This window comes from Anser brachyrhynchus, assembly GCF_964034855.1.
Source record: "Anser brachyrhynchus genome assembly, chromosome: 5".
Lineage (NCBI taxonomy): Eukaryota > Metazoa > Chordata > Aves > Anseriformes > Anatidae > Anser > Anser brachyrhynchus.
The window spans coordinates 36,058,314-36,083,024 of NC_137699.1; the positions used below are offsets into that span (position 1 = coordinate 36,058,314).

A 24,711-nucleotide genomic window follows, 5' to 3' on the forward strand; every position below is an offset into this window, starting at 1 on the left:
AAATGGTAACGAGGCAATAAAAGCCGGGCAGAAACTGCCTCTGCGTGCTGGGGGGGGGGGGGGGGGAAGGCAGCGAGCGCACGGCTCGCACCCGTTCCGCGCCTCCACGGCTCCGCTCCGGGTTTTCCTCCGCCCGCCGCTGCCGCCCTGCCCGCAGTGCCCCGGCGGCGGCCGCCGCGCCCCGGCACCGGGAAAACCGGGCCTGGAGCCGTCCGGAACGGGGCCGCTCGGGGAAGCTGCGGGGCTGGGGCGTCGTGCGGGGCGTGTGCGCGCGTGGGTGCGCGCGTGTGCGCAGCCCCCTGCCCGTGCCGCGCCCGTGGGCCCCCACGCGTGTGCGCCCCGTGCCCGCGGTGCCCCCGCCGTGGGCGCGCTGCGTGGGGGCGCGCGGGCGGCGCCCGGCCGCGGTTCCGCGTGGGCGTGCGGGGTCCGGGCGTTCCCGCGTGGGCGCGGCGCCCCGTGCGCGCCCCCGCGTCTTACCGCGCGTGGGCGTGTGCGCGGCGCCCCGGGCGTGTGCGGCACCCGGTGCACACGCGTGGCCGCGCCGCTGCCCCCCCCCCCCCCCCCCGCCCCCTCTCGCCGCGCTCACGGCACCGACGCCCCCCCGTCCAAACCGCCCCCCCCCCGCCTCTCCCCGGCGGCTGCAGTTTCCTCTCCCGCCAGCAGCGAGCAGCAAGTGGATGCGCGGTCGGGGCACACGCGCGCACACCCGCACACACACGCACACGCACCCGCGCGCCCGGCAGCAGGCAGGCAGCGGGCGGGCAGCACGGGCTCCGCGGGGCTCCCGGCCCCCCGCCGCCGCATGCGGGCCCCCGCGGCCCCGCCGCCGCCGCCCGCGGCCCCCGCGCCCGCCCCGCCGCCGCCCGCCGCCGTCTGATGAGCCGCGGCCCCGCCGCGCCCCGCCGCCGCCCGCCACCATGTACCTCGACCCGGAGGCTGCCAGCGCAGGTGAGCCCGCCGGGGGCACCGGGAGGACGGGGAGAATGAGGGGGGCACCGGGGGTCGCCGCCGCCCCCCCCCCGCCCAGCCCCGGGTTGCCCGCACCGCTCCCCACCACCGCCGCCGCCGCCCCCCGCCGCCGTCCCCGGGCTGCCCGGCTGCCCCCTCGCCTCCCCGGCTGCGGCTCGGCCGGAGGTCCCGGCCGGGAGTTACGGCACTTTGGGGACAAAGTCACCGCCGCGGCTACCAGACGAGTCACCGCCCTGCGGAGCCGCTGGGGCCGGGGCTCCCCGGCCACCCCCCGCCCCCCCCCCCCACCGGCACTGCCCCAACCCTCGGGGCCGGCGCCCCCCAGCCCGGGCAGCGCCCGGAGCCCGAGGCTGAGCGCCCGGTGCCGTCCCCGCAGCCCCTCCCCAGCCCTCGCCTCCCGGGGTCCCCCGGCCCCCTTCCTCCAGCGCCGCCACCACCGCGCCAGGGCTTGGGGAGGGGGCTCTGGCCTCCGCCGTTTTGCTGAGCTCATGCTCTGAAGGCATCGCTCGGCCTCGCCTCGAGGGCTCTGGGACACCGCCGGGGTGGTCTCGGGCGAGGGTGGCAGGAGGGATGCCGCTGGCACGCGGCGGCTCGCCGGGTGCTCGCACCCTTGGGGTCCCCGGGCCCAGGGAGAGGGCAGAAGGACGGCGTGTCCTGCGGTGGCAGGGGACGTGCCGGCGGGGATGTGGCGGAGCACAGGGAGCGCAGGAGCTGCCGGCGCGCCTTGCTGGGGCGAGCTGCAGGCAGCCGGCAGAGCCAGGCCTGCGGGAAGCGGCAGCGTGGGGCCACGCCGGGGACCGCCACGCACCCGTCACCCGTGGCGGGTGACAGCGCCGGCGCTGCCCGGGAGCTGGCAGCCCCGGTGAGCAGCCTTCGAGTGGAAGCTGTCATCTCCATGGGGCTCGGCGCTCCCGCCTGCTGCGGCATGGGAGCAGCTCGGTCCCACGGCGCTCCGTCCCCACAGCCTCACCGGGATGGGATGCCCTGCGGACAGGGGAGCGCGACTCCGCCGATGGCCTGGCCAAGGTCACCCGGCAGCGTGGTGGCAGAGGGGGGACGTGAGCCCGGTCCCCGCCGGCACTATGCGTGGCCCTTCCCTCCCAGAGCCCGAGCTCTGCGTCCGAGTTGATTTTCCCCCCGAACTTTGCACCTGCCCCCAGTTTGCCCCTGCCCCTTGCCCCCACCATGTGTCCCCCTTGGCACACGCTGGGCCACCAGCTGCTGTGCCAGGCTGCGAGGTTGCACGGCAGAGCCTGAGCTGCTGGGGTGGGAACAGGGCGCAGACCCCTTCTGTTCCCCCAAATCTGTCCCTGGCTCTCCCCGCACACAGGGGTGTCCCCACAAGGCTGGCTGCGGGGCAGCGGGGTGCTGCGGTGCCCAGCAGCAGGACACCATCTGCTCCGTTCATCGGTGCCCCTGCTTCCCTCTGCGCTGCTGCTCCGCTGGCAACCACGTCTGCCCCTGCTCCTGGCAGCCCCTCTGGGTTTGGAAAGAGCTGGGCTGCGTGGGGGTGCTGGGGGGGCATGGAGAACATGGGGGTGCCCTGGTTTTGGGAGAGACCCTTCTTGGGCAGAGGGTGTCGTCAGCCCTCCCGAGCCCAGTGCTGCGCTCGTCTGTGGGCAAAGCCCACCCGGGGGGCGCGGGGCGGTGGCGGTGGCCCCCGGCATTCCCTGTGTGTTTTGGGGGGCGGATGGATGTCTGGGGTGATTCGGGAAACGTTGCCACCATCTGTGACGTGCCTGGGGCAAAGGAGCCTCAGAGGGCAGGGAGCTGCCGGTGGGTGATGGGGGGATGCCCGAGGGGGCAGCTGCAGGGGGTGTTCAAAATCGGGACCGAGCCGGGGGGGCTTCCCAAAGCAGCCACATCCTGCTGGGGGGCTGGGGGGGCTGCGCCGCTGGCAGGGCCCTTGCCCGCGGTACCGCGCCCTGCGGCGTGTCAGGGGGGCTGCGGCCGAGGGCAAAGCTTTGGAGATTTGGCTTTGAAGCCAAAGGTGCCCTCTGTGTCACGGGGACGATGTCCCCCACGCCGGTGCCCCCCCTCCCCACTGCCCTGCCACACGCCGTGCTGCCAGGCGAGATGTCCCCCCCGTCCCTGCTGCCAGTGCCAGCTGTCCCCTCTCCGGGCAGTGGCTTCATCCCCACACACCAGGCAGGTGCTGGGAGCTGCGGCCGCCGGTCCCCACCTGCGTCCGCGTCCCCACGGGCTCCGTTTCTGCTGGCCCCTTGGGAGGCGGTGGATAAATAACCCGGTGCTGCGTGTGCCTTCCCCCGGCGCTGTCTCGGGGAGGGCTGCGCGCTGGCACGGCGGGTGCCAGGGGACGTCGGAGCGGGTGCCGAGGGTGGGACAAAAGCTGAGAGCCGGGTTAGAAAGGAGACGAAATGCCGTCAGGAGCACGGCTGGGGGCGGGCGGGGGGGCTGGCGCGAAGGGGCCGTGAGGAAGGGGGGAGCGCGGAGCCGGGGGAAGGCAGACAAAGAGCGGAGGGCTGGCAGCGCTCGCGGGCTGGCCAGCCTCGCTGGGAGCCAGGCACCTGCTGCAGCCACGCGTCCCGCACGGCGCGGGCACAGCACCCTTGTCCCCTCCCTGTCCTGCCACCCCCCCGTGTCCCTGCCTTGCTGGGGGTTGGGGCTCCCCCCTTTGCCGGCCCCCAGCCCCTCCAGAGCAGGCTTCGTGCTGCTGCCTGTGCCCCAGAGCATCCTCTACAGCCTCACCCCATCGTCCCCAGCTCTGGCAGCGCCCATGTTCCCCCCCCCGGTGGCTCCATCCCATCCCCCATGGCAGTGGGGCGCCTGTGGGGGTGCTGAGCCCCCCGGGCTCTCGCTCACCCCTGGGTGCTGCCAGCTGTGGCTCCCTGCCCACCGCCCCCGAGCAGTTCAGCTGCCCACAGAGGCGGCGGGACGGGGACGGGGACGGGCAGGGCTGGCTGCGGGGGGTGCGGGGACGGGGACCGGGAGGTCTGGCTGATCCCCCCGCGCCAAGGAGCAGGAGAGGAGCTGGAGGCGGCTTTCCTCCGCCTGATCTCGCGGCTTTTCAGCCTGCCGGGGAAGGGCGGGGGAGAGGGGAATGAAGACAGATGCAGATAATATCGCTGCCACCCCCCGGCCCCTGGGGGCTCAGCTACAATATCTATTATAGATGAATTCAGCAGGGGAAGGGCTTTCGAAGAGCCGACAGCAGGGCTGGCGCGCAGGGACTGTGTGCAAAGGCAGAGCGCCAGCCGGGGCGTCGAGCGGGGGCTGAGCGGGGACCTGGGCTCCGGGGAACAGGGCTGGGGGGCCGGGGGCTTGCAGGGGTGTCCCTGGAGGGCTCGGGGGGCTCCTCCCGTACCCTGCAGTCCCAGCCTTCTCACCGCGCAGGGCTGCCGTGCGCCCAGCCGTGGGCTCGGGGTGCCCCGTGAGCGTGCAGGGTCCCCCTGTCCCCTCGCAGCGTCCCCGGGTGGCTCGGCTTGCGGCCCTGCTGCAGGAGGGAGCGGGTCACCTTGGGGGGAGTTAATGAGGTTTGAAAGGGAAGCGGCCGGTGGCGCTGACGGAGACGGAGCCGGGGCGATGGAGGAGGCTGGGGCGGCGAGGGAGGGAGGGCGCAGCGCAGCGGTGCAGGGCGCGGTGGGATGCACGTCGCCCCGCCTGTGCGCGGTGGGACACTGGAGGCTGGGGGGGTTGGTGGGTGGCAGCGCCCGCTGCCCCATAGGGGACCATCCCTGCTGTCCCGGGGTCTCAGCACATAGCTAAGGGTGCAGCCTGGGGTCTCCCAGTCCTTCCGTGTCCCCAGGGCGTTCCTTGGGCTGTCATTCCCTTCCTCTTTCCTCCCCTCCCAGCTGTGTTTCTTCTCCTGCACTTTCCTTCCTCCCCCAGCACCACCAGCCTCTGTTTTGGAGGCTGCCACCATGCTGAGCATCCCTCGTGTGCTCGCAGCCCCTGGCACCAAGCCCTCCGAGGGGCTCCCATCCCCACGCTGGTGGCTAGGGACACTGCCTGGACAGTGCCGGGGGCTGCCAGGGGGCTCGCAGGGGTGAGGAGGAGGAGGGGGCGAGGCCGAGGCTGTGCATGCAGGTGCTCAACCGGAGTGTGCCTGCGTTTTGGGGGAGATGGCATGGGAGAGGTCAAGGTGGGGGAAGCTGTGAGGGACGGCACAAGGATGTCAGGAGGTGGGCTTGAAACAGGGAGGGTGACGCCTCGTGCGATGGATGGAAACCCACGGGCACAGAAAGTCCTGAGGGGCTGGGGGGGGCGGGCACTTGTCGGGAGGAGCAGCACGGTGGGGACCACGAAGCGCAGAAACCATACGCGTCTCCGGAAATCCTGAGCCAAAAATAGCCCGGACATGGGAGACCACTGGGGGAAGAGTGTGCTCACGTGCCAGATTCTGCCTCTACCACAAGCTTCTGCTCTGGAGTGGGGCACGGGTGCTCCTGGCTGCCGTGGGCATGGGGACATCGTGCCCTGGGGGCAGCAGGACCCGGCCTCACCGCCCTGCACGTGCAGTGTACGGTGGCAGTGCCAGTGACCGTGCCGTGCACACAGCCTGCACGCCAGGAGGGTTCCTGGCACCAGGATGGAGCAGTGCTGGTGTTGTGGGAGGGCATCCTCGTCTCCCAGAGCCAACGGTGCCACCTCCGGCAGCAGGCACCTGCCAGGCCCCGGTGTGTCGGCATCGCTGCAGCAGCAGGCATCTGAGTGCTGGGGGAGAGGGCTGGAGAGGTGGGGGGGAGGTCCCTGGGGGTCTGGAGACAAAGCCCCCCAGGGCAGGCTGCTCCACGTGGGGGAGGCAGAGACGGACAGATTGACAGCTCCGGGGGCTGGACAGATGGCTGGATGGAGAAGCAGATGTGTACGAGGGATGGATGGTTGGAGAGATTGATGGATGTGTTGGAGAGGGGGACGCACGGATAGACAGACAGATGCACAGATGGAGAGCAGACGCCTGTTCCCTTCCCTCTCGCCCCGGGCGCGCCTGGTGCGGTGAGCAGCGGCGCTCGGCGCGTTGTCTGTGCAGACGGGTGCCGGGTGGCAGGACCACGGCCAGAAACCTGCCAGGGTGGCGGGATGGCCGCAGGGCTCCAACATCCCTGCCACGCAGCCGTGCTCCCCTCCAGGGACAGCGCTGGTCACAGCCCCCTCCTCAGGGGGTTTCCGTCCCAGCACCCCGGCCGCTCTCCCCCTGCCCGTCGTGGGGTCCAGGTCTCGCTGCCTGCTCTGCCCATCCCACCCACGCTGCGCCCGGCATCCCGCACAGGAGCGAAAGCTGCAAATTCACAGCTTCTCAGCTGCAACCTAAAAATAAGAGGTTTGGGAAATATCTAGCAAATGAGTGGGAGGATGAGCAGAGGAGGAATTAACGGCCTGGCGCCAGGCAAACAGCATCTGGGAAGCCCCGGTGTGGCAGAGCGGCCACCCCGCTCCCCGCCCCGCGGCCTCCGGCACGGCACGGCACAGCCCTCCCGCGGAGCACAGGGACGCTCTGAGACTGTGCCGGGCAGGATCACGCTCCCTTTGCTCCTCATCATTGCCGTGTCCCCTCTCCGTTCCCCCCATTTGGGCTCAGCATCGCGTCCTGCTGAGGCTGCAAGGCACGGCTCGCTTGGCACCCTCGCCCGCTCCCCATCTCCGCGAGCGCGTGCGCTTCCGCTGCCGGGCTGGCGAGGCGCGGGGCTGGCGCGGGGCTTGGCGCATGGGGCGGGCGCGCTGGGCACCCGCGCCGCGGCGGAAGGCGGCTTGGCACGCGGAGAAGTTTCTCTGCGTGGAGCTGTGGCACGCCGGCTGCGGGAGAGGCTTTGATGGCGCTTCTCGAGAGCGCAGCAGGAGGGGTGGGGTGGGGATGTATTTTGGAAGCGGGGCGGGGGGGGGAAGCTCTGCACAGCTTTGGTTTCTCCTCCCCGGGAATCGTTTGGGAAATTGGCTGTTCCCCTGGTTCTGCACCCAAAAACAAAGCCCTGCGAGGCTGTGCAGGGTGGGCATCCACAGGGCACCTGTGGAGCTGGCACCGGAGGTCAGAGCCAGCCCCGTGCCCTCGGATGCTGCCGGCTCGTGCCCACCGCTCGCCCAAGCCCTTTCTATCCGTGGGAGAGCTTCCCAGCTCCTTCCACCGGGGAGAGTGGCCAGGAGCCGCGATCCCTCCAGGTACCCCTCGCAGGTGCTTTGCCCACCCGCTGCCACGCGGGAGGCACTGCCCAGGGCCAGCGGTGTGTGGTGGCAGCTTGGTGACCCCGGGGGGGCTTTTGGTCGAGTCTGGGTCTGGGTCTGTCTGTGCCGAGCTCCAGCAAAGCCCATCTTGCAGAGCTGCGGTGCGCAGGGCCACGGAGGCATGCAGCGCCACCCGGGCCAGGGAGCACCAGCACCCGCTGCCGCCCCTCCCGCCCCCCCGGCAGCACCGGTGCCGCCGCTCCGCTGCGTGTCAGATCCGTTGGCATCAGCACTTCTCGCCTCCGCCGGGCCGATCTCACGGCATCTCCGGCTCACGCGGCGCTTAGGAAACCATCATCCCTCTCGCATTTCCCTGCGCGCTCGCTCGTGCTCGGGAGTGGCTGATGGCTCTGCAGCCCCCCCCCCCAAACCCTGGCCCCCTGCTCCCAGCCCTTTCCATCACCGGCACACGCAGGAGACCCGTGGAGAAAGCAGCGCTGCGTTTGCCATCCGCTCGCGGGGCTGCGTCCCCACCCGTGCCACCCCCCCCGCCCCACCACCCTGCTGCGCCCCAGGCAGCGCCCGTGGCTGGGGACCAGCCAGGAGCTCTGAGCTCAGCTTCTCTGTCTAATTAAGCGGCGCTAATTGCCCAGAAAACAAGTCATTTAAACCTCTGCTGCAGCGGAGGCTAGCGTTTCCCCATTGGTGCTGGGGGCGCGTGGCCCCACAGGGGGGGCAGGTCCCCGCTGGTGTCGCCGGGGCAGGCATCGAGCATCGGCACTGCGTGGCGCCGGCAGGAGCCAAAGTCCCCTTGGTGACAGCACCCCCGATTTCTCCTGCCTAAGCAGGATAATCCTCACAGCCCTGGCTCCACGGTGCAGGCAGCACGCATCCTTTCCCGCTTTTCTTCTCCCCTTTTATTTCCCTTTACCGGATTATACTGGAGATGAACTTGACCCTGCGAGCACCGTGGCATCTCCTGAAGCTGCTGGCTAAGCCGGGGGGGTCACAGCCGCCACCGGCACGGGGTCGCTGTCACCGCATCCATTAGCTCGCCTCTTTTGGAGCAGCTGAGCTGGCATTTTCCAGCCTGGCCTTGCTCAGGGCGTGCTGAGCCTTCCCAAAGCCCTTCACTGTCCCGCCTGGCTCCCCCCTCCCTTCCCCTGGGGACACAGAAGGGACATGGTGGCCGGGAGCATTGCAGGGATGAGACAGAAGCTCAGCCCCAGCTGCTGGGGAGGCCAGCAGGGCGCAGGGATGCTGGGGACTGGGAGCACTGGGATGCCACTTCCCCTGCCCAGGGTCCGGTGCAGCGGCAGGCGAGGTGTCCTGCATGTCACCGTGTCACCAAGCAGGTCCCAGGGCCATGGGGACGAGCAGCAGGGTGAGCTGGGGGGCAGAAGGAGAGCTCGCCCCCATCCCTGCCCACACCAGGCTGCCCAGTTAACCCGTGCCGAGCGCTCTGCGCCCCCAGCAGCTTCTCTGGCTGCAGTTTATAAATGTTTGAAATTAAGGGCTGGTCCCAAATTCCCTCCTAGGCAACAGTTGCTAAGCGAGTTTTATTCACGGGTCCTCGTGACCGAGCGCTGGAGCCCCCCCGGCCTGGTTTCGGAAGGAGGCAGCGTGTGTGTGTGGGCTGGGGCTGCCGGTGGTCCCAGGACCCCAGCCCGCAGGGAGCCCCCAGCCCCATCCTCACCGCCCCGGGGCTGGCACTGCCACCTCGCAGCCTCAGCAGGCGCACAGCTCCGTCCGAGGCAGCCGCTTCTGGGGCGTTTGTAAAACTCCTCTTCATTGCCACCGTCACCCCTGCCTCTGTGTTTTATTCCCTCCCGAGGCCGGGGGCCACCGGTGCTGGGGCCGCTTTGTCACCCCTCGTCCTTCTCCGGGCAGCAGGCGTGGGAGCGGGGTGCTGGGGTCCCCGCCACGCACCGGGGGGATGCCGGGGCGCTGGATCCTGCCTCTCTGACTCATGCGAGCGCCTGAGCCGCTGGCAAATTTCATTACAATAACAAGGTCTGCGGGCGAATTAATTATTAACGATTATTGTTTAATATTTATACTGCAGCACAGCTACGGGCACGCTCGCTCCGGCCTCGCTGCTTCCCACCGCTGGCTGGGGCGCGAGCGGCGGCCGGTCCCCACCCCCCGCTGGGGCAGCGGGGATGTCACGGCACGGATGCCACCGCAGGGGGGGGTCCTACACAGGGGTGGGCCTGAGTGGGGCTGGGGTCCCACCAAACCTCCATGCTGCAGCGGGGAGAGGTGTGGGGAGGAGCGGGGTGGCACCAGGGGCTCTCGGCCAGGGCCGCCACATGGCCCCGGTGTCTCCCTCCCCTCTCGTGCCCGGGTCCCCATATCGCATTTATTGCTGGGGGGGAGCTCCCTGCGCCATGGCCCCCAGCGGTTTGACCAGAGGGGTGAATGCGGGGGGCTCTCGGGCTGCAACGCAGGGCACAGAGCGGGGGGACAGAGCGGGGGTGCCCTGGGGTGGCCGTGGGTGCCGTAGGGCGGCCGTGGGTCCCCAGAAGGGCCGTCCCTCCCCGTCCCCCACCTCAGCTCTGCTCTGCTCCCCCACAGGGGCCCCCTCCCGCGATGTCATCCTCGTCTCAGCCATCATCACCGTCAGCCTTAGCGTCACCATCGTCCTGTGTGGCATCTGCCAGTGGTGCCAGCGCAGACTGGTAAGTGGCCCTGGGGCTGGGTGCCCGCGGCGGGGGGGGACAGCGGGGTGGCCGTGCCCCATGGGGGGCCGAGGGGTGCGGGGCTGCCTGCAGGCAGAGCCCATTGCCGAGCGCAGTTTGCGGTGATGCCGGCTGCAGCTTTTATTTTGCTCTTTAGGAAAGGCGATAATTAAATGTTTGGGTGAAACTGTTTGTGCGGCATGGAGGGAAGTTTCCAAATACGTATAGATACACGCTTGTGACAAGCTGCAACGATCTGGCCCCTGTCCTGCTCGGCGCGCTCTTTCCTGCTAGAGCCCGGCGGGAAGGCAGCCAGCCTGTCCCCGTCCCCGTCCCTGTCCCCGTCCCCGCCGTGGGCTGTGCCCCCCAGCACCTCCTGCACCCCGGGGCGCTCGGCGTCGCTGAGCCCCCTCGCCACCCTGCCCGGCCCTGACTGCATTTCCTTCACAACGAGATCCAAATCTGGGTCAAGTGCTCCGAAGGCAGCGGTTTCTCTCTTGCGGCTCTCTGCACGGGAGAACCCCCCCGGCCAGAGCCCCCGCGGCGTGGCGGGGAGGGGGACCCAGGCCTGCCCGCAAAGGGAGGCGGCGGCTCCTGCGAGCGTGCCCGTGTGTGAAACGTGGGAGGCGAAGGGCAAAGCTGGCAGAGGAGCAAAGAAGTAGAAATCGGCCGGGAATACGTCCAGGCTGGGAACTGGAAGCCGTGTCCCCAACCCTCGATGGCACGCGGGAGCCATGGCCAAGCCGGCTGAGCCGCCAGCCCCGTGCTGGCAGACCTCGGGGGACGGTGGCGGCGGTGCGCCCGTGGGCACCGTGCCATGGACAGGCCCCGGGGTGCCGTGGTGGGGGCTGGTCTGTGCCCCCAGCCCTTCTCCCGTCCTGCTGCAGTCTCCGGGCACCTGCAGCGCTGCTCCTAATCGTTCACTAATCAGCATTAATTGCGCTCTTGTCCGCCCTGGAAGAGAGCGGCACGCCGAACCCACCGTAGGAAATCACAGCGCAGCGCCCTGATTACAAGCCCCAGTTAGGAGCGAGCGCGGCTTTGTTAGCATATGGCACCGCTTCCCTTCTGCTGGGAAGGTGAACTCAATTAATCCAACTTCAATTAAGCCTAAAATTACACACTCCTGCCCTGTGGCGGGGTGCAGGGTGCAGCTGCTGCTCCGTCCTGGGGATGGTGCCCAGCGTGGGGACAGAGCCAGCCGCTGGGCAGGAGGCACCCACGGGAGGCCGTGAAGGCGAGGGTAAAATTTGGTGCCAAAGCAATGGAGGGCACGAGGTGGAGCCCCCCCAGCCATGGTGGGGGCTCCATGCTGCCCGTGACCCTCTGCTGTCCCCATAGGGAAAGCGTTACAAGACGTCCCTGGAGACCGTGGGGACCCCAGACTCCAGCCGAGGCCGCAGCGAGAAGAAAACCATCAAGTAGGTGCCAGGGCGGGGGGAGAGGGGCAGGGGCTGCGGTGCCAGCGGGGGCCCCGGCACAGCCACAGCCCACACAGCGCCCTGCCTGCCGTCACCTGTGTGGGGACACCGGGATCGAGGTGCCCCGACCCACCCAGCCGCGGAAGGACCCTCCTTGGGGACAGAGGTGGCTGTCCCCTCTGCTCCCAAAAGGGCGTCAGCAGACGCTTGCCCAGCTCTCTCCCGTGGGCTCGATTTTAGGTTGGGGAGGCTGGGCGCTGGGTGGTCCCCCTGTCGTGCCAAAGCACCCCCCACTCCTGCAGTCACCCATGGGGAGTTATCGGCCTTTGGCGTGGGTGTCCCCAGCGGTGTCCCCGGGCTGGGCGTGCTGAGCCCTGCCCCACGGATGGAGTGCCCCGCAGAGCTGGGACCACCAGGGGCGTGTCAGGGAGCGCGGAATTGGGGTGCATATGGGGGGCTGGCAGCCAGGGGCCCCCGGCTGCGCTCCTGCACCCCCTGGCACCGTGCAGCGCCGCGGGGATGGAGCGCGCTTCGCCCTGGGCAGAAAACAGCCACGGTCCCTACCAGGGCTGCCGCAAACCCCAGCCTCGGTGGGGTGCAGACACCAGGGATCCCGATCCGGGACGGGGCCACATCCCACACGGCTCTGCCTGTGCAGCCGGCAGCATTTTGGGAGCTGTGCGAGGACCGAGCGCTGCTTTTGTCGCTCGGTGCCAGCAGGAGGCACGGGATCCGCTCCCATCTCCCCACACTGGCAAAAGGGAGGGGATGGGGGGGTCCCAGCATCGAGGTACCTGGGCACAGCCCCCTCCCGTCACCGCCGCTCGTCTCCCACCCCCCTCTCAAGGCACAGCGTCGGCCTCTGGACCCGGCTGCCGAGGATGTCAGGATGCGGCCCCCTGCCCAAGCCCATGTGCGGGGTCGCAGCGCCAGCAGCTCTCTCTAACCCCTCTGCGTCCTTCTCTCCTTCCCAGCCTGTCTCTCCGCAGCTCTGCCCCGCTCCGTCCGTCCGTCCGTCCACCTGCCTGCCTGTCCGTCTGTCCGTTTCTCTCCGCAGGGCTCGGCCGCAGCGGCTGGCCGGGGGCGGGGGGCTGCGCTCCCCCCGGCAGGAATTCAGCTTCTCTCTCTTGTATTTCCCTCTTCTTTCTCCCCTCGTCTCCGGCCGCTGTAGCGATCTAGACAGAGACTTTTGGAATAACAATGACAACACAGTGCAGCAGAAATGGAGCTCGTACCCTCCCAAGGAGTTTATACTAAACATTTCACCTTACGCCCCGTATGGTGACCCGCGCCTTTCCCTCAAGTGAGTTTCTCCTTACCGGGCTTGCTCGCGTCTAGTGAGTACATGGGCAGCACCCACGCGCCTTCCTCCTCCTCCTCCTCCTCCCCCCGGCCCCCCATGGGCAGCCCCATGGAGACGAGCAACCCCCCCCCACCCGCTCCCCGGTGCCCCGGGGCCCCCCGGCAGCACGGGCTGGGGTTGCGCGTTCGGGACAGGACCCCGGCCCGGGGCCCCTCCGCCTCCTCCCCCCCTTCATTTTGGATTTTTTTGGTTCTGCCACCTCCACCAGCCCCCGCCCCGCGCACCCTCTGGCCAGGGGCCTCCCTTTTCTTTTTTTTGCAGTGCTGATGTCTCTCTCTCTCTCTCTCTGTCTGTCCGTCTCTTGTCTGTCTGTCCACCTCTGGCTCTCTCTCCCCCATCCTCATCCCCCTCCCCCCCACCCCGTTCCCCATACAAAACGGCTCCCCCACATGTCCGTCTGTCCGTCCGGCCCCTCTTCATGTCTGTCTGGGGGGGTCCGACCGCCGGCCCGGCCCAGTGGCTCTCTGTTATCAGGGGCTAAGCTGACAGCGTCGGCCACCGCGGGGTTGGCGGGGGAGCGCGACGGCCGCCCCGGGGAGAAGCAGCGCGGCGGCGAGGACGGCATGAGGAGCAGCATCTCTGCCCACAGCGAGCCCAGCATGGGGAAGGCGGCGAGGGGCCGCTGGCACACGGTGCAGAGCCACTTGGCTGCAGGGAAGCTCAGCCTGTCCAAGTGAGTGAGCACGCACGCTCCGGCACAGCACCCCCCCCGGATGGGTGCCCGGGCTGGGGGCAGCAGCTCGGTGACGCCCCTGGGGCAAGAGCCGTGTCCCCACAGCACGGGGACGTCGTGGGGATGCGCGGCGCCGCCAGCCCCGTCCCCACGTGGCGCTGCTCCTACCCGTGGTGCTGCTGCGGGACCTGGCACCGGCACCTCGCCTGCAGCTCTGATGCTGGGGCAGATCTGGGCAAAGCTCGAGGATTATCAGGGCTAGGGGAAAAAACGGCCTTCGTGTAGGACTCACCAGCCGGAGAGGCTGGGAGCACGTCGGGCGTCCTCAGCTTGCGACCACCGACGTGGCCGTGCGGGTGGGACCACGCTTCTGGTCTCCGCGCCCCCCACACTGGGCTGCAGCAGCCCCTGCTCGCTCAGGCGCTGAGCCCAGCACCGGGCAGTGGCGAGCATTTTGGGCATGCTGGGACGCACCGGGAGGCGAGAGGGGAAGGAGAGCGCAAGGAGATGGTCCGGCACGGGACGTCTCCCTGCGCGGTGCCAGCAGAGAGGGGAAACCCCCCGGGGCAGCGCCCAGCTGCTGTGCAAGCGCGCGCCCATGGGTGGCTCAGCACCGCCACGGCAGGGAGTCAGGCAGGGGCTGCGGGTGGCCGGGGGCCAGGCAGACGGACGGATGGACGGACGGACAGCTGCCGCCACGGGCTCCGCTCGCACAGTCTGGGAGGGGCAGGGTTAAGGGGACGGCTGTGATGCCCGCAGGCTTTTTCAGCATCTTTTCTGCAGAGCCTGCTCGTGGTCATGTTTTGCTGCGTTTCAGGTGTTTGGGGGGGGTTCTTTCATGCTGGGCATCCTGGGTATGATCCGTGCCGGCAGCAGGCTGCTGTGCCAGCCCGGTGCCACCATCCTACGGCCACTCGGAGGCCCCAGGGGATCCCAGGCTGGGGACAGGGGGTCGATTTTGGTGGGCTTAAGGGGGTTGCAGTGCCCCGTCCCCAGCCGGCTCCCGCATGGCATGGTGCTGGCAGAGCCCGCGCCTCCAGCTGGCTCGGGGCCGAGCAGAGCCAGATTTAGTTTCCTGTGACGGAGAGGTTGTAAATTGAACTAATTTAGGATTTGATAGGAAACCGAAAGGAGGTCGGCGGCAGGCGCGGGGGAGGCTCAACACCCCGCGTGCCTCCAGGCCCCGGCCATGGGGCCGCATCTGTCCCAGCTCTCCACTCCCCTCCCTCTCTCTCTCTTTCTCTCACCTCTCACTCTTTCTTCACCTCTTTTTTTTTTATTAATTTTATTTTATTTTATTCTCCCCCTCTCTGTTTCCCCACTGCTGCGATGCACGACGGCACAGCTTCGCCCCACGGTTGCAGCCATCGCCCGGCCAGCCCCAGGGCAGCGCAGAGACCGGGTTTGTGGTGGGGGGGCTGCTGCTGAAGGCGACTCTCCTGTGCCGGGGGGCTCCCCGTGCACCGAGGACCCCCAGAGGGCTTTTGCCAGGCTGGCTGGGCTGCACACCCCTTGTTCTGGTGGGCTGGGCGGCTGCTGCAAAAACCCGCTGTCAGCGCTGCGTCTCCCTCGAGCCGCTCTGCACGCCAGCGGTGCGGCCAGGCGCGCACCCGGCCACGCATTTTGTCCCCGTCCCTGTCCCACCGCTGGTACAAGCCACGAGCTCCGCGAGCTCCATGGGCATCGCACTCCTTCCCGGGTCTGCGCTGGCTGCACCCCGTGTGCCTGCAGCCCCGGCACGGGGCTGGCTGCGTGGGCAGTGATGGGCATCCCCGCCGCTCGCCTGCTCGTCCCCCCTCACCGGCGGGGCAAAGCCCATCCGTGTTCCCCGGTGCTGCGTCCCCACCATCCCCCTGCTGCCTGGCTTGGCCCCGGGGACACCCGGCTTGCTGCCCTGGGGCTCAGTCCCCATCGCTGCAGGGACCGCAGCCGGCACGGTGCTTTGGGGACGGTGAAGCTGTGAGACGCCGCAGCACGGGCTGGGTGCTGGGCTGGGAGGGACGGGGACGGGGCTGGCTGGCTGGCTGGCAGCACGTGAGCGGGCGCCACGCGGGCACCGAGGGATTCGCCTTCACGCAGCAGCCTAATTAATTAGCTCGCAGACGAGGTCGGTCGGCCGGCACGCTGGGAAGGCGGCGCGGCAGCAGGAGGGCACCGAGCCCCTCGCCGCCGGCGCCCGGGAGGCAGCAGCGGGGCGGCCGGCGAGATGGCGGCAGCGCGGGAGCCTGGCACTGCCGGGGAGGCCGTGCCGCGGCCGGGAGGCAGAGGAACCGCTCGCTGCAGCCGCTGGCCCCTGCCGGAGCGCTCCCTGCGCTGGGGCATCCTCTCTCTAACTCTCTTCTTTTCCTTCCTCCAATTTTGCCCCTTCACCTTCTTCTCCTTTCTCTCCTCTCCTCTGCCCTTCCTCTCCCTAAGTTTCGAGGACTCCACCTTGTCCACAGCCACTACCCTTGAGTATATCCCCACCTCAGCAGGCGACCCCAAATGCCAGAGGCCCCGCACGCTCATGCGCCAGCAAAGTCTGCAGCAGCCCCTCAGCCAGCACCAGCGAGGCAACCACAGCCAGCCCACCACCAGCCAGAGCCTGGGCCACCTCCAGGCCCACAGCGGCTCCTCCGGTGCCGGCAACCCCCGGGGCTCCCGCGGCGGCCAGGGGCGCCAGGGCATCGCCGCCGGCTCCAAGCATCGGACAGCTGGTGGCCGGAGCCGCTCCAACCCCGGCAGCTGGGACCACGTGGTGGGGCAAATCCGCAACCGCGGCTTGGACATGAAGTCCTTCCTGTAAGTTCGCTCTCAGTCCTTTCCTCTCCCCGGCGGTGCCTCCAGGCTCGGGTAAACGCTGCGCGCGGCTGGCGGCGAGCGCCGGGTCCCCCCTGTCCCATCGCTGCCTCCCTGGGGGCCGGGACTCCGTCCCCAGCGCGGGGGGCTGGGGAAGGGGGTCCCAAACTCCCCCGGCTCGCCTCCCACCCTGGCTTTGCCATCCGTGGCACCCGGGTACCCTTCGCTCCACAGGGAGCGCGGGGATGCAGGGATGCTCCGGCTTTGTCCCCGGGGCGGTGGGGGTGGCACTGGGGGGGCAGCCCCCACGCAGGGCGACCGGCTGCGCGGCCCCGATATCACCGCCTGCCCGCCTGCCTTCCGCTGGCTGTGATCTGCACGGGCAGCCGGGTGGGAGCCGCCGGAGGCGTGTGATCTTTAATCTGCCTCAGACGCAGCTCCCCTATCAGCGCTGGCTTTTCAGCCTCCAGCGGCGAGGACTAATCTGCGCCCCGCGCTGTCCCCATATCTCGGCACATGACATCGCCGCTGCTCGGCACACTCCGTCCCCTCCTTCCTCCTCTGTCCTCCCCACGGTGCCCTCCGCTGGCCCCTGACGCCCTGGGGGGTCCCTCCCAGCTGCACACCCCCCCCCCCTTTTATTTGTCCCCTTCTCACCGCTGGTGGGGACACCTCCGGCAGCCCCGCGGCCCCTCTCCGCCCCGCCGCGCCGCGCAGCCTGTTTTCTCCCACCGGCAGCCTCCTCGCCAGCTCCATTTGCCGGCTTCCTGATTTATAGATGAGGCTCATTAGCCATCCCCAGGGTCGTGTTCCTCTCTGTTTACCCAGCCTTGCCGCCGGTTCCAGCCCTAATTGGCGGGGGGGCCCCGCGGAGCAGGGCCGTGCCGAGCGTGCGGCGCTTCCCCGCCGCAGAGCCGCTGCCGTTGACCGCCGCCGCGCTGCGGAGCCATTAACTTCTGCTGCTTCTGCTCTTTGCTCTGTTTACCCTCCCGCCCGGCTCCCGGCACCACGGTGCGGGCGCAGTTTCGGGCCCCGGGATGCCGTGCTGGCGGCACCGGCCGAGGACAGGGGTGGCCGTGGTGCCGGGGGCGAGTTGGGCAGGAGCCGGCACCTTTCTCCCCGCAGCCCTCGCCCGTCCCAGACTCCGTTTCCTCCGCAGGGGCCGGTGGTGGAGTGCTCCCCACGCTGCCGTCCCCGGCTGTCCCTGCCCGCGGGGCCACCGCTGCAGCGGGTCCCCCGCCTGACGCTCTGTTCTCCTCTCTCTTTCTCTCTCTCCCGTTCTGCTTCCTCCCCGCGTGCGGGGCCGCCTGGGCAGGGAAGGCCGGATGGTGGTGTTATCCCTGGTTTTGGGACTCTCAGAGCAAGATGACTTTGCCAATATCCCCGACCTGCAACCTGCTGGGACGCAGCCGAACCAGCCGAACGCTCAGGGGGACAAGAGGTATGAGTAAGGAAGAGGGCAGTCCCGCAGCAGGAGGAGACCAGGGCCTCACCCAGGGTGGAGGAGGAGGAGGAGGCCGGCCTCGCGGAGCGCCCAGGTTGGAGCGGCCAGGCAGCGGGCACGGCGACGTCTGCAGACGCTGGCAGCTCTCCTCGCCGGCCCCCGCGGTCCTGCCACTGGAGCGGCGACGCCGAGCAGACCCCGACCCCTTCCTCCCCCTCCTTCCCTCCCCGCCTTCCCTCCGTCCATCCCCATCCTCATCGCCGCCAGCGTCGTGCTGTCTGCATGCCGGGGGGGCTTGGGGCGGCCGTCGCACCGAGCAGGGCAGAGACGCCGTGCCAGGAGAACGGGGGCGTGCAGGGAGCGGGCACGGCGCGGCCAGGCTTGCGGGGACCCCATAAAGCGTTGCCAGCTGAGACGCATCGCATCCCAACGCGCTTCTCATCCGCCACTGGTGCCCAGGGGTGGGCAGCACTCCCTGGGACGTGCGGCCCCACCAGGCTCCTTGCCGGGGGCCGCCCAAAGCTCCCGCGGCTGGCGCCGGTGGCAGAGCCCGGCCGGACCCGAGCGGCGAGGAGCGGAGCAGCCCCGGGCGGTGTCGATGCCGTCTTTGGGGAGGTGCGAAGCAGGCGGGTGCTGCCTCCCCGCGTGATCAGCGTGTTAATGAACCGGCACCGTTCTCGCCCACCGGCTATTTTTACCCTGCTCGGCTCAGTTTCGCTCCATGTTTTAGCACTTCCCCCCCTACCCAGCGCCGCGCAGCCGCTCGCAGCCCCGTCCCCGCCATCACAGTGCGAGCATGGCCGTCATGCCTCCATCTCCTTCCCCTGCCCCCTCGGCCCCGTGGGGCTCGGCCGGCGGAGGGGACAGCTCCCCACCGGCACTCCTCCGCCTCGAAACGTTTCCTCCGTCCCCATCTCTTGGCTTCTTCCTTCTAGCCCATCCCCAGCGGCTCCAGCCAAGCGCCTCGGTTCGTCTCCTGTGCCTTTGGCCAAGCTCTCTGTCCACCCTGCTCCTCTCTCTCCCCTTCCCTCCCTCCAGGCCGGCCATCCCGTGGTGGAAGACGCTGCTCCTCCTCCTCTCTCTTGCTCTTCCTCCCTTTCTCTTGCTGGCCCACGACCGCCGCTGGCGCACATCGCGGCCCAGGCAGCTCCAGCGACACCACACCTGCCTGGCCCCGCCGCCGCTGTCTCCTCCGCCTTCACTCTGTTTTTAACCTGACTTTGCCTCTCCAGCTCTCAGTTTCTTCATCCTCCCCGTGCGCCGTCACACCTGTGTGAGGGGGCTGCCCACAGCCCCCGCCACCCGCCCACCCCCCCGGCGCCGCCTCCATCCCCACTGCTCCCAGGTCTCCGGCGTCTCCATTGGCGCGTGCCTGCGTGTGCTTGCCATGTCGGTGGGCGTCCTGTGTGCATGCGTGGCTTTGCCACCCCGGGGTCAGCGCTGCCAAGGTCCGTGCGTCCTGGTGCTGCGCCTGTTGTCCGTCTGTCAATTTGTCCCCGTGCCTTGGCTTGTGTAGGAGTTGTGCCATCCCCGCGGCCAGGGCGCAAGTGCGTGTGCACGCGCACGTCCCCTCCTTCCTCAGGTCTGTCCCCACCGCCGTGTGCCTGTGTCCCCCGTTGTCCCTGTGCGTCACGGCAGCGTGGTCCCGGTGTGTGCCCGCCCGCCTCCATTGCTGCTCTGTCCGACCGCAGCTCCCCCCGGCTCCGTGCCCAGCGTCCCCGCAGCCGCCAGGACAGGCGCCCGAGACCCGTACGGGGACAGACGGGGTGGGTGTTCCGGCTGCAGGACACCAGGGAAGGTGGCCCTGGGTCAGCGGTGACCAGAGAGGGGATGGTTATCAGCCAGGCACTGAGCTGCAGCACAAAGCGCCGGGGCTCGGCCACACAGCCAGCACTGGGTGGGCGCAGCCAAAGCTGGGGGTGCTGGAGAGGACCCCTGGGGCCAGGAGGTGGCCGGGGGCGGTGGCTGCGCCTTGCTGGGCTGACGGTGTGCCCGCTGAGCTGGCCGTGAGGGACTGACCTGCGCACTGGCACCGGGCTGGCACCGCCAGGGATGCCCACAGGCTGCTGTGGGTGGCCGGCATCTCCGCAGCCCGGCTCTGCCTGGATCCGGCCCACCGGGGCACCCCAGGCTGCGGGCATCTCCTCGGGGTCCCCCCGGCCCCGTTCTAGGGCGCTGCTTCTCTTTCCCCAGGTTGCCAGCCGGCGGCAAGGCGGTGAACACCGCACCCGTGCCCGGGCAGACGCAGAACGACGAGTCCGACCGCAAGACGGAGCCGCGCTCCTCTGTCTCCGACCTGGTGAACTCCCTGACCAGCGAGATGCTCATGGTGGGTGCCACGGGTGGGCAGGGGTGCCGGCCTCTGTCCCTCGCCTGCGCCCATCCGGGCATCCCCTCGCACCCCCCCCGGCAGTCCCAGCCCGTGCTGCTGAGTCCCCGTCACGGGGAGCTGTGCCGGGGCCGTGACGGGCGGGCTGTCAGGAGGGATTTGGCTAATTGGTGCTCCCCGTCCCCACGGAGCGGAGCCAGGAGTCATCCGAGGGGACGGTCGTGGGTGAGACGGGAGAGGCTGATGCCCGCTGACAGCTCCCGCCGCAGGGCCGGAGACGCCGGCGCTCAGGGCCCTGCACACGCAGCTCCAGGGCGGTGGTTGTGGCTCCAGCTTGGCACGGCGCGGCCAAAATGGCCACGAGCTAGATGTCCACCACTCACGACCCCTTCTTCCCCCGCCACAGCTCTCCCCGGGCTCCGAGGACGATGAGGGCCACGATGGCTCCAGCCGGGAGAACCTGGGCCGCATCCAGTTCAGCGTCGGCTACAACTTCCAGGAGTCCACCCTGACCGTCAAGATCATGAAGGCCCAGGAGCTGCCGGCCAAGGACTTCAGCGGCACCAGCGACCCCTTCGTCAAGATCTACCTGCTCCCTGACAAGAAGCACAAGCTGGAGACCAAGGTGAAGCGGAAGAACCTGAACCCGCACTGGAACGAGACCTTCCTCTTCGAAGGTAAGGGCCGGGAGGGACCGGGATGGCGGCGGAGCGGCTGCCGGGCCCCGCCACCCGGGGCAGGCTCTCCGGTGGCTGCCGGTGGCGAGAGGGGCCGCCAGCTACTGTCAGTGCGAACCTCTCCCAGCTCTTGGGCTGCCTCCTCATCGCCTCCGTCTCCGTCGCAGGGTTCCCCTATGAGAAGGTGGTGCAGCGGGTGCTGTACCTCCAGGTGCTGGATTACGACCGCTTCAGCCGTAACGACCCCATCGGGGAGGTGTCCATCCCCCTCAACAAGGTGGACCTCACCCAGATGCAGACCTTCTGGAAGGACCTGAAGCCGTGCAGCGACGGCAGCGTAAGGCCCGTGGGGACAGTCCTCGGGGGGGGCTGCCCCCGTCCCCGCAGTGTCCCAAAGGGGCCAAGTCTTGGGGCCACCCTGCGGGCGCGTGCTGGCTCGGGCGCTCCTGCGGGGTGTCCACACGGGGCTGCTCGTGCCACGTCGTCCCCATCTAGCAGTTACAGAAAGGCATTAAGTAGCCCAAACCAAGCGTCTCATTTGGGGTCAGGCTGAGATATTTCAGGGAGGTCTAAAATTAAAGTTTTCCTTTTCTCCTGCCTCTAACAGGAGCAGAAAACATCCCGCAGGGGGTGGCCCCAAAAGCATCCCACTGGGGATGGCCCCAAAAAAGGTCCTACTTGGGACGGTCCTGAGATGTCCCACTGGCGATGACCCCAGAAATGTCCGCCCCCGAGGGTGGCCCCTTTTTCTCCTGCCCGGTCCCAAAGTCCACCTTTGGGGTGGCTCTGGGTGTCCCCAGCCCACCACCCCGGTCCCGTGGTGGGACACGGAGGTGTTTGTGCACCTGGAGGGGCTGGGGCCAGGCTGGGCGCACCGCAGCGAGGAGCGGGCGCCTTTGGGGAGCCCGTCTCGGGGCGGGGGGGCCCTAACGGCCTCTGCGGCCCCCCCAGGGAAGCCGCGGGGAGCTGCTGCTGTCGCTGTGCTACAACCCCTCCGCCAACTCCATCGTGGTGAACATCATCAAAGCGCGGAACCTCAAAGCCATGGACATCGGGGGCACGTCAGGTACGAGCGCCCCGGGCATCGCCCCCCAACACCCACCCGGGGGGTGCCGGGCCCTGTCCCTGTGCCTGGCAGGGGCTGAGCGCCGCGTGCTGTCCCCCCCGGCAGACCCCTACGTGAAGGTGTGGCTGATGTACAAGGACAAGCGGGTGGAGAAGAAGAAGACGGTGGTGATGAAGCGGTGCCTGAACCCCGTCTTCAACGAGTCCTTCTCCTTCGACATCCCCACGGAGCGGCTGCGCGAGACGACCATCGTCATCACCGTCATGGACAAGGACAGGCTGAGCCGCAACGATGTCATCGGCAAGGTGGGTCCGGCCCCAAAAAACGGACGGGTTTGATGGACGCCGAATCCATGCGGCGCTCGGCTCGTTAGGGTAACGATGACAAACGAGCGCAGTCATCCCCGTTATTGCCGCAGAGAGGCAATTAGCCCCTGGCGCGGCAGCACCCGATCGAACCCGGGGAAAGGGAGGCGGGGGGGGGGGGGAACGACACCGCGGGTGAGGGCTGGAGGTGCCGGTGTCCCCGAGGGGGCAGTCAGAGGGTCGGACGGACAGATGGACGGCGCGTGACGGTGCGTGTCCCCGCAGATCTACCTGTCCTGGAAGAGCGGCCCCGGCGAGGTGAAGCACTGGAAGGACATGATCGCCCGGCCCCGGCAGGCGGTGGCACAGTGGCACCAGCTGAAAGCCTGAGCCCCCCCCCCGGCCCTGGGGCAGGACAGGGGCGGGACGGCGGTGGCCCTGCGGTGGAGGGTGGGGAGCGGATGGACAGACGGACGGAGCGCCCCCGTCCCCATCCCCAGCGCCGGGCAGGTCTCCTGCGAGTGCTTCCAGCCACCGTCCCCAGGGCCCCGCCGGCCCACCCCCACCAGTGTCATCCCACATTTTGGGAAGCTGCCGGTGCGAGGGGGGGTCCTGCCTCACCCCCTTTCAGCCCAGTCAAACCTCTCCCAGCCGCCAGCGTCGCCCCAGCGGGAGCCACGTCCTGCCTGGGGACGTCCCCGCACCCTGCCCCGTCCCATCCCGCTCCCCCCCCAACCCCTGGGGCACCCAAGGGATCGGAAGCCATGCCACAGTTCGTCAGCCAAAGCGGGCACATCTGTCGCTGCCTCCAGCGGGGTTTGCTGCTTTACCTCCGTCCCGGCACGTCCCCCACACTCCTGATGCCACTGCGTCCCCCCTGCAGTGGCACCCAGGGGTGCTGCACCCTGGCCGTATCCCCACGGGGTGGCCTGGGGCCCGCACGAGTGCCCAACGGGGGGGTCCCGCCTGAGGATGGAGCGGGTGCCACCGTCCCCACGCCATGCAGAACGGTGTCCTTTGTCCTCGCTGTTGGCTGCCGGGGGCTGGCACCCAGCAGTGGCGTCCCCAAGGTGCCCACGCCTCCCCGTTGGCTCCCCGCTGTCACCACGGTGGGTGTCCCCCATGTGCCAGGGACCGGTGGCGTTGGATGCAGCAGGGCAGCAGCAGCGCTGGCTGTGACACGTCCCCGGCAGGTGATGCCACTCTGTCCCTCCCCAGGGCTCCCTGCTCCACCAGGGATGCCGTGACCAGCGTGTGCATGTATCCTCGGGGTGTCCCCATGCCAGGGACGTTGGCCAAGCCCTCCCGCAGCGGGGCTGCTGCCACCTCCGCAGCCATCTCAGGTAGGGCACGGCCACCCCCTGCCCACCGCGGGGACACCGAAGGGGCCGGGCTCTGCACCCCAGTCTTCCTGTGGCCACCACAGTGTCACCCAACATGTGCCAAGGACACCGCCCCGCCATGGGGACCAGCCTGAGACCGGGGTGCCACCACCTAGAGCACCACGAGCATCGTCCCTGCGTCACAGCGTCCCCGGCACAGGCACCCTGGGGTGCCCCGCCGCTGGGACACCCCCACGAGCATCGGTGCCATCCCTTCAGGCTGAGCCCCAGCCACCGGGGTCGATTCATCGCATGGGGGAGCCTGCGCCAGACCTCCCCAAAAAAAACAAGGAGCAGCCATCAAGGGGATGCTGCCCCCCCATGTCCCCCGCCCCGGCTGCCTGCCCTCCTTCTGCCACAGGGGACTCGCTGGGGGGGGACAAGTGGCCCTGGGGACACGGTGGCACCGTCCCTGTCCTGCCGCCGGCAAGTGTCCGGCAGCCACCGGAGACCCCCCCCCCCGTTAGACCATTTCGGACAATCTGGAGAGAAGTCATAATTCTGCTACTACAGTAATAATAATGCTTTTAGGGACATTTGTATTTTTACCACATTTCTCTCTTTTTTTAACATAACAGAGGAGATTCACGCACCTGGGGAAGGGGCTGCAGCTGGGCTCGCGCACAAAGCCAAGGGGTGGCAGGGTCCCCAGTGCCAGGCACTGCGTCGGGCTGTGCCGGGGTCCCCAAAAGCGGGGTCTGTGGGCAGGGGTGCCCGTCCCCCCCTGCCCCCCCTGCTCCTCGGGGAAGGGTGGGCTCCCCGGGGCTGTGTGTTCATTTTTAACTCTAGAGCTCTTAGCCGTTATCTTGTTCAGGTATCTCTCTTCTTCATGTGACGGTAACATCCAACTGGTGTGTAAAATAGAGAAAAAAAGAAAAAAAAAAGAAAAAAAAATGAAAAAAATGAAAAAAGAAAAAAAAAAAGATGAAGCCCAGAGCGGCCGGCGAGCGGGTGTGCTGCGGATGGGGCGCACTGGGTGATCCCAGGAGGCGGGGGCGGAGGGGGGGCACGGCCCCGGCGGAGGCAGGGGCGCCTCTTTGCAGAATCCTATTTTTGGGGAGCGGGGCCCCTCGTTTTCTGGAGGCAGCCCCTGCTCTCAGTAATAAAGGACAGTCAGAACTGCCAGCGTGCCTCGTCTCTGGGCTGGGGGGGCCGGCCTCGCGGTTCCCCGGTGGCTGTGCCAGCAGCGGGTGTGGGTTGGGGGGGGGCGGGCTGGGGGTCCCCAGGGGGCTTTGTACCCGCTGGGTACAACGCCACCGTGCCCAGGGCCATCCCGCCAGGGCGCCTGTCCCCAAAGCGGGGGGTACACAGGCTGACTGCGAGCCCGGGGCGCCAGCAGCACCACAAAGGCTCGAGTTGCTGTGATAAATAATTGAGCGGGCGCTGGTCTTGAATAAGTAAAGGAAACTCCAGACGCGGGGCTGGCAGGGGGCGACGTGCTCGGGGCAGCGCGGTGCTGGATGGGGCCGGGGTGCTGGGGGGGACGCCGGAGCCTGGTTCTCCTCG

The 24,711-nt window shown here is 68.9% G+C and overlaps 1 protein-coding gene across 10 annotated transcripts; it reads left to right on the plus strand.

Annotated features, from left to right (window-relative positions):
* Positions 1-820: 820 nt before the first annotated feature.
* SYT7 (synaptotagmin 7) lies at positions 821-24,329 on the plus strand. 10 transcript variants are annotated; one of them, XM_080594996.1, is made up of 13 exons: positions 821-948; positions 9,664-9,767; positions 11,109-11,188; positions 12,360-12,491; positions 13,009-13,224; positions 15,640-16,005; positions 17,318-17,443; positions 19,640-19,775; positions 20,182-20,452; positions 20,620-20,789; positions 21,404-21,518; positions 21,624-21,823; positions 22,109-24,329. In XM_080594996.1, the coding sequence occupies exons 1-13, from the start codon at positions 918-920 to the stop codon at positions 22,211-22,213; spliced, it is 2,052 nt and encodes a 683-aa protein (XP_080451122.1). In that variant the 5' UTR covers positions 821-917; the 3' UTR covers positions 22,214-24,329. The 10 variants fall into 10 exon arrangements, with proteins under 10 accessions (XP_080451122.1, XP_080451125.1, XP_080451127.1 ...); XM_080594993.1 differs by lacking the exon at positions 821-948 and having other exon boundaries at positions 6,809-9,767; XM_080594999.1 differs by lacking the exons at positions 15,640-16,005; positions 17,318-17,443 and having other exon boundaries at positions 822-948.
* The last annotated feature ends 382 nt before the right edge of the window (positions 24,330-24,711 follow it).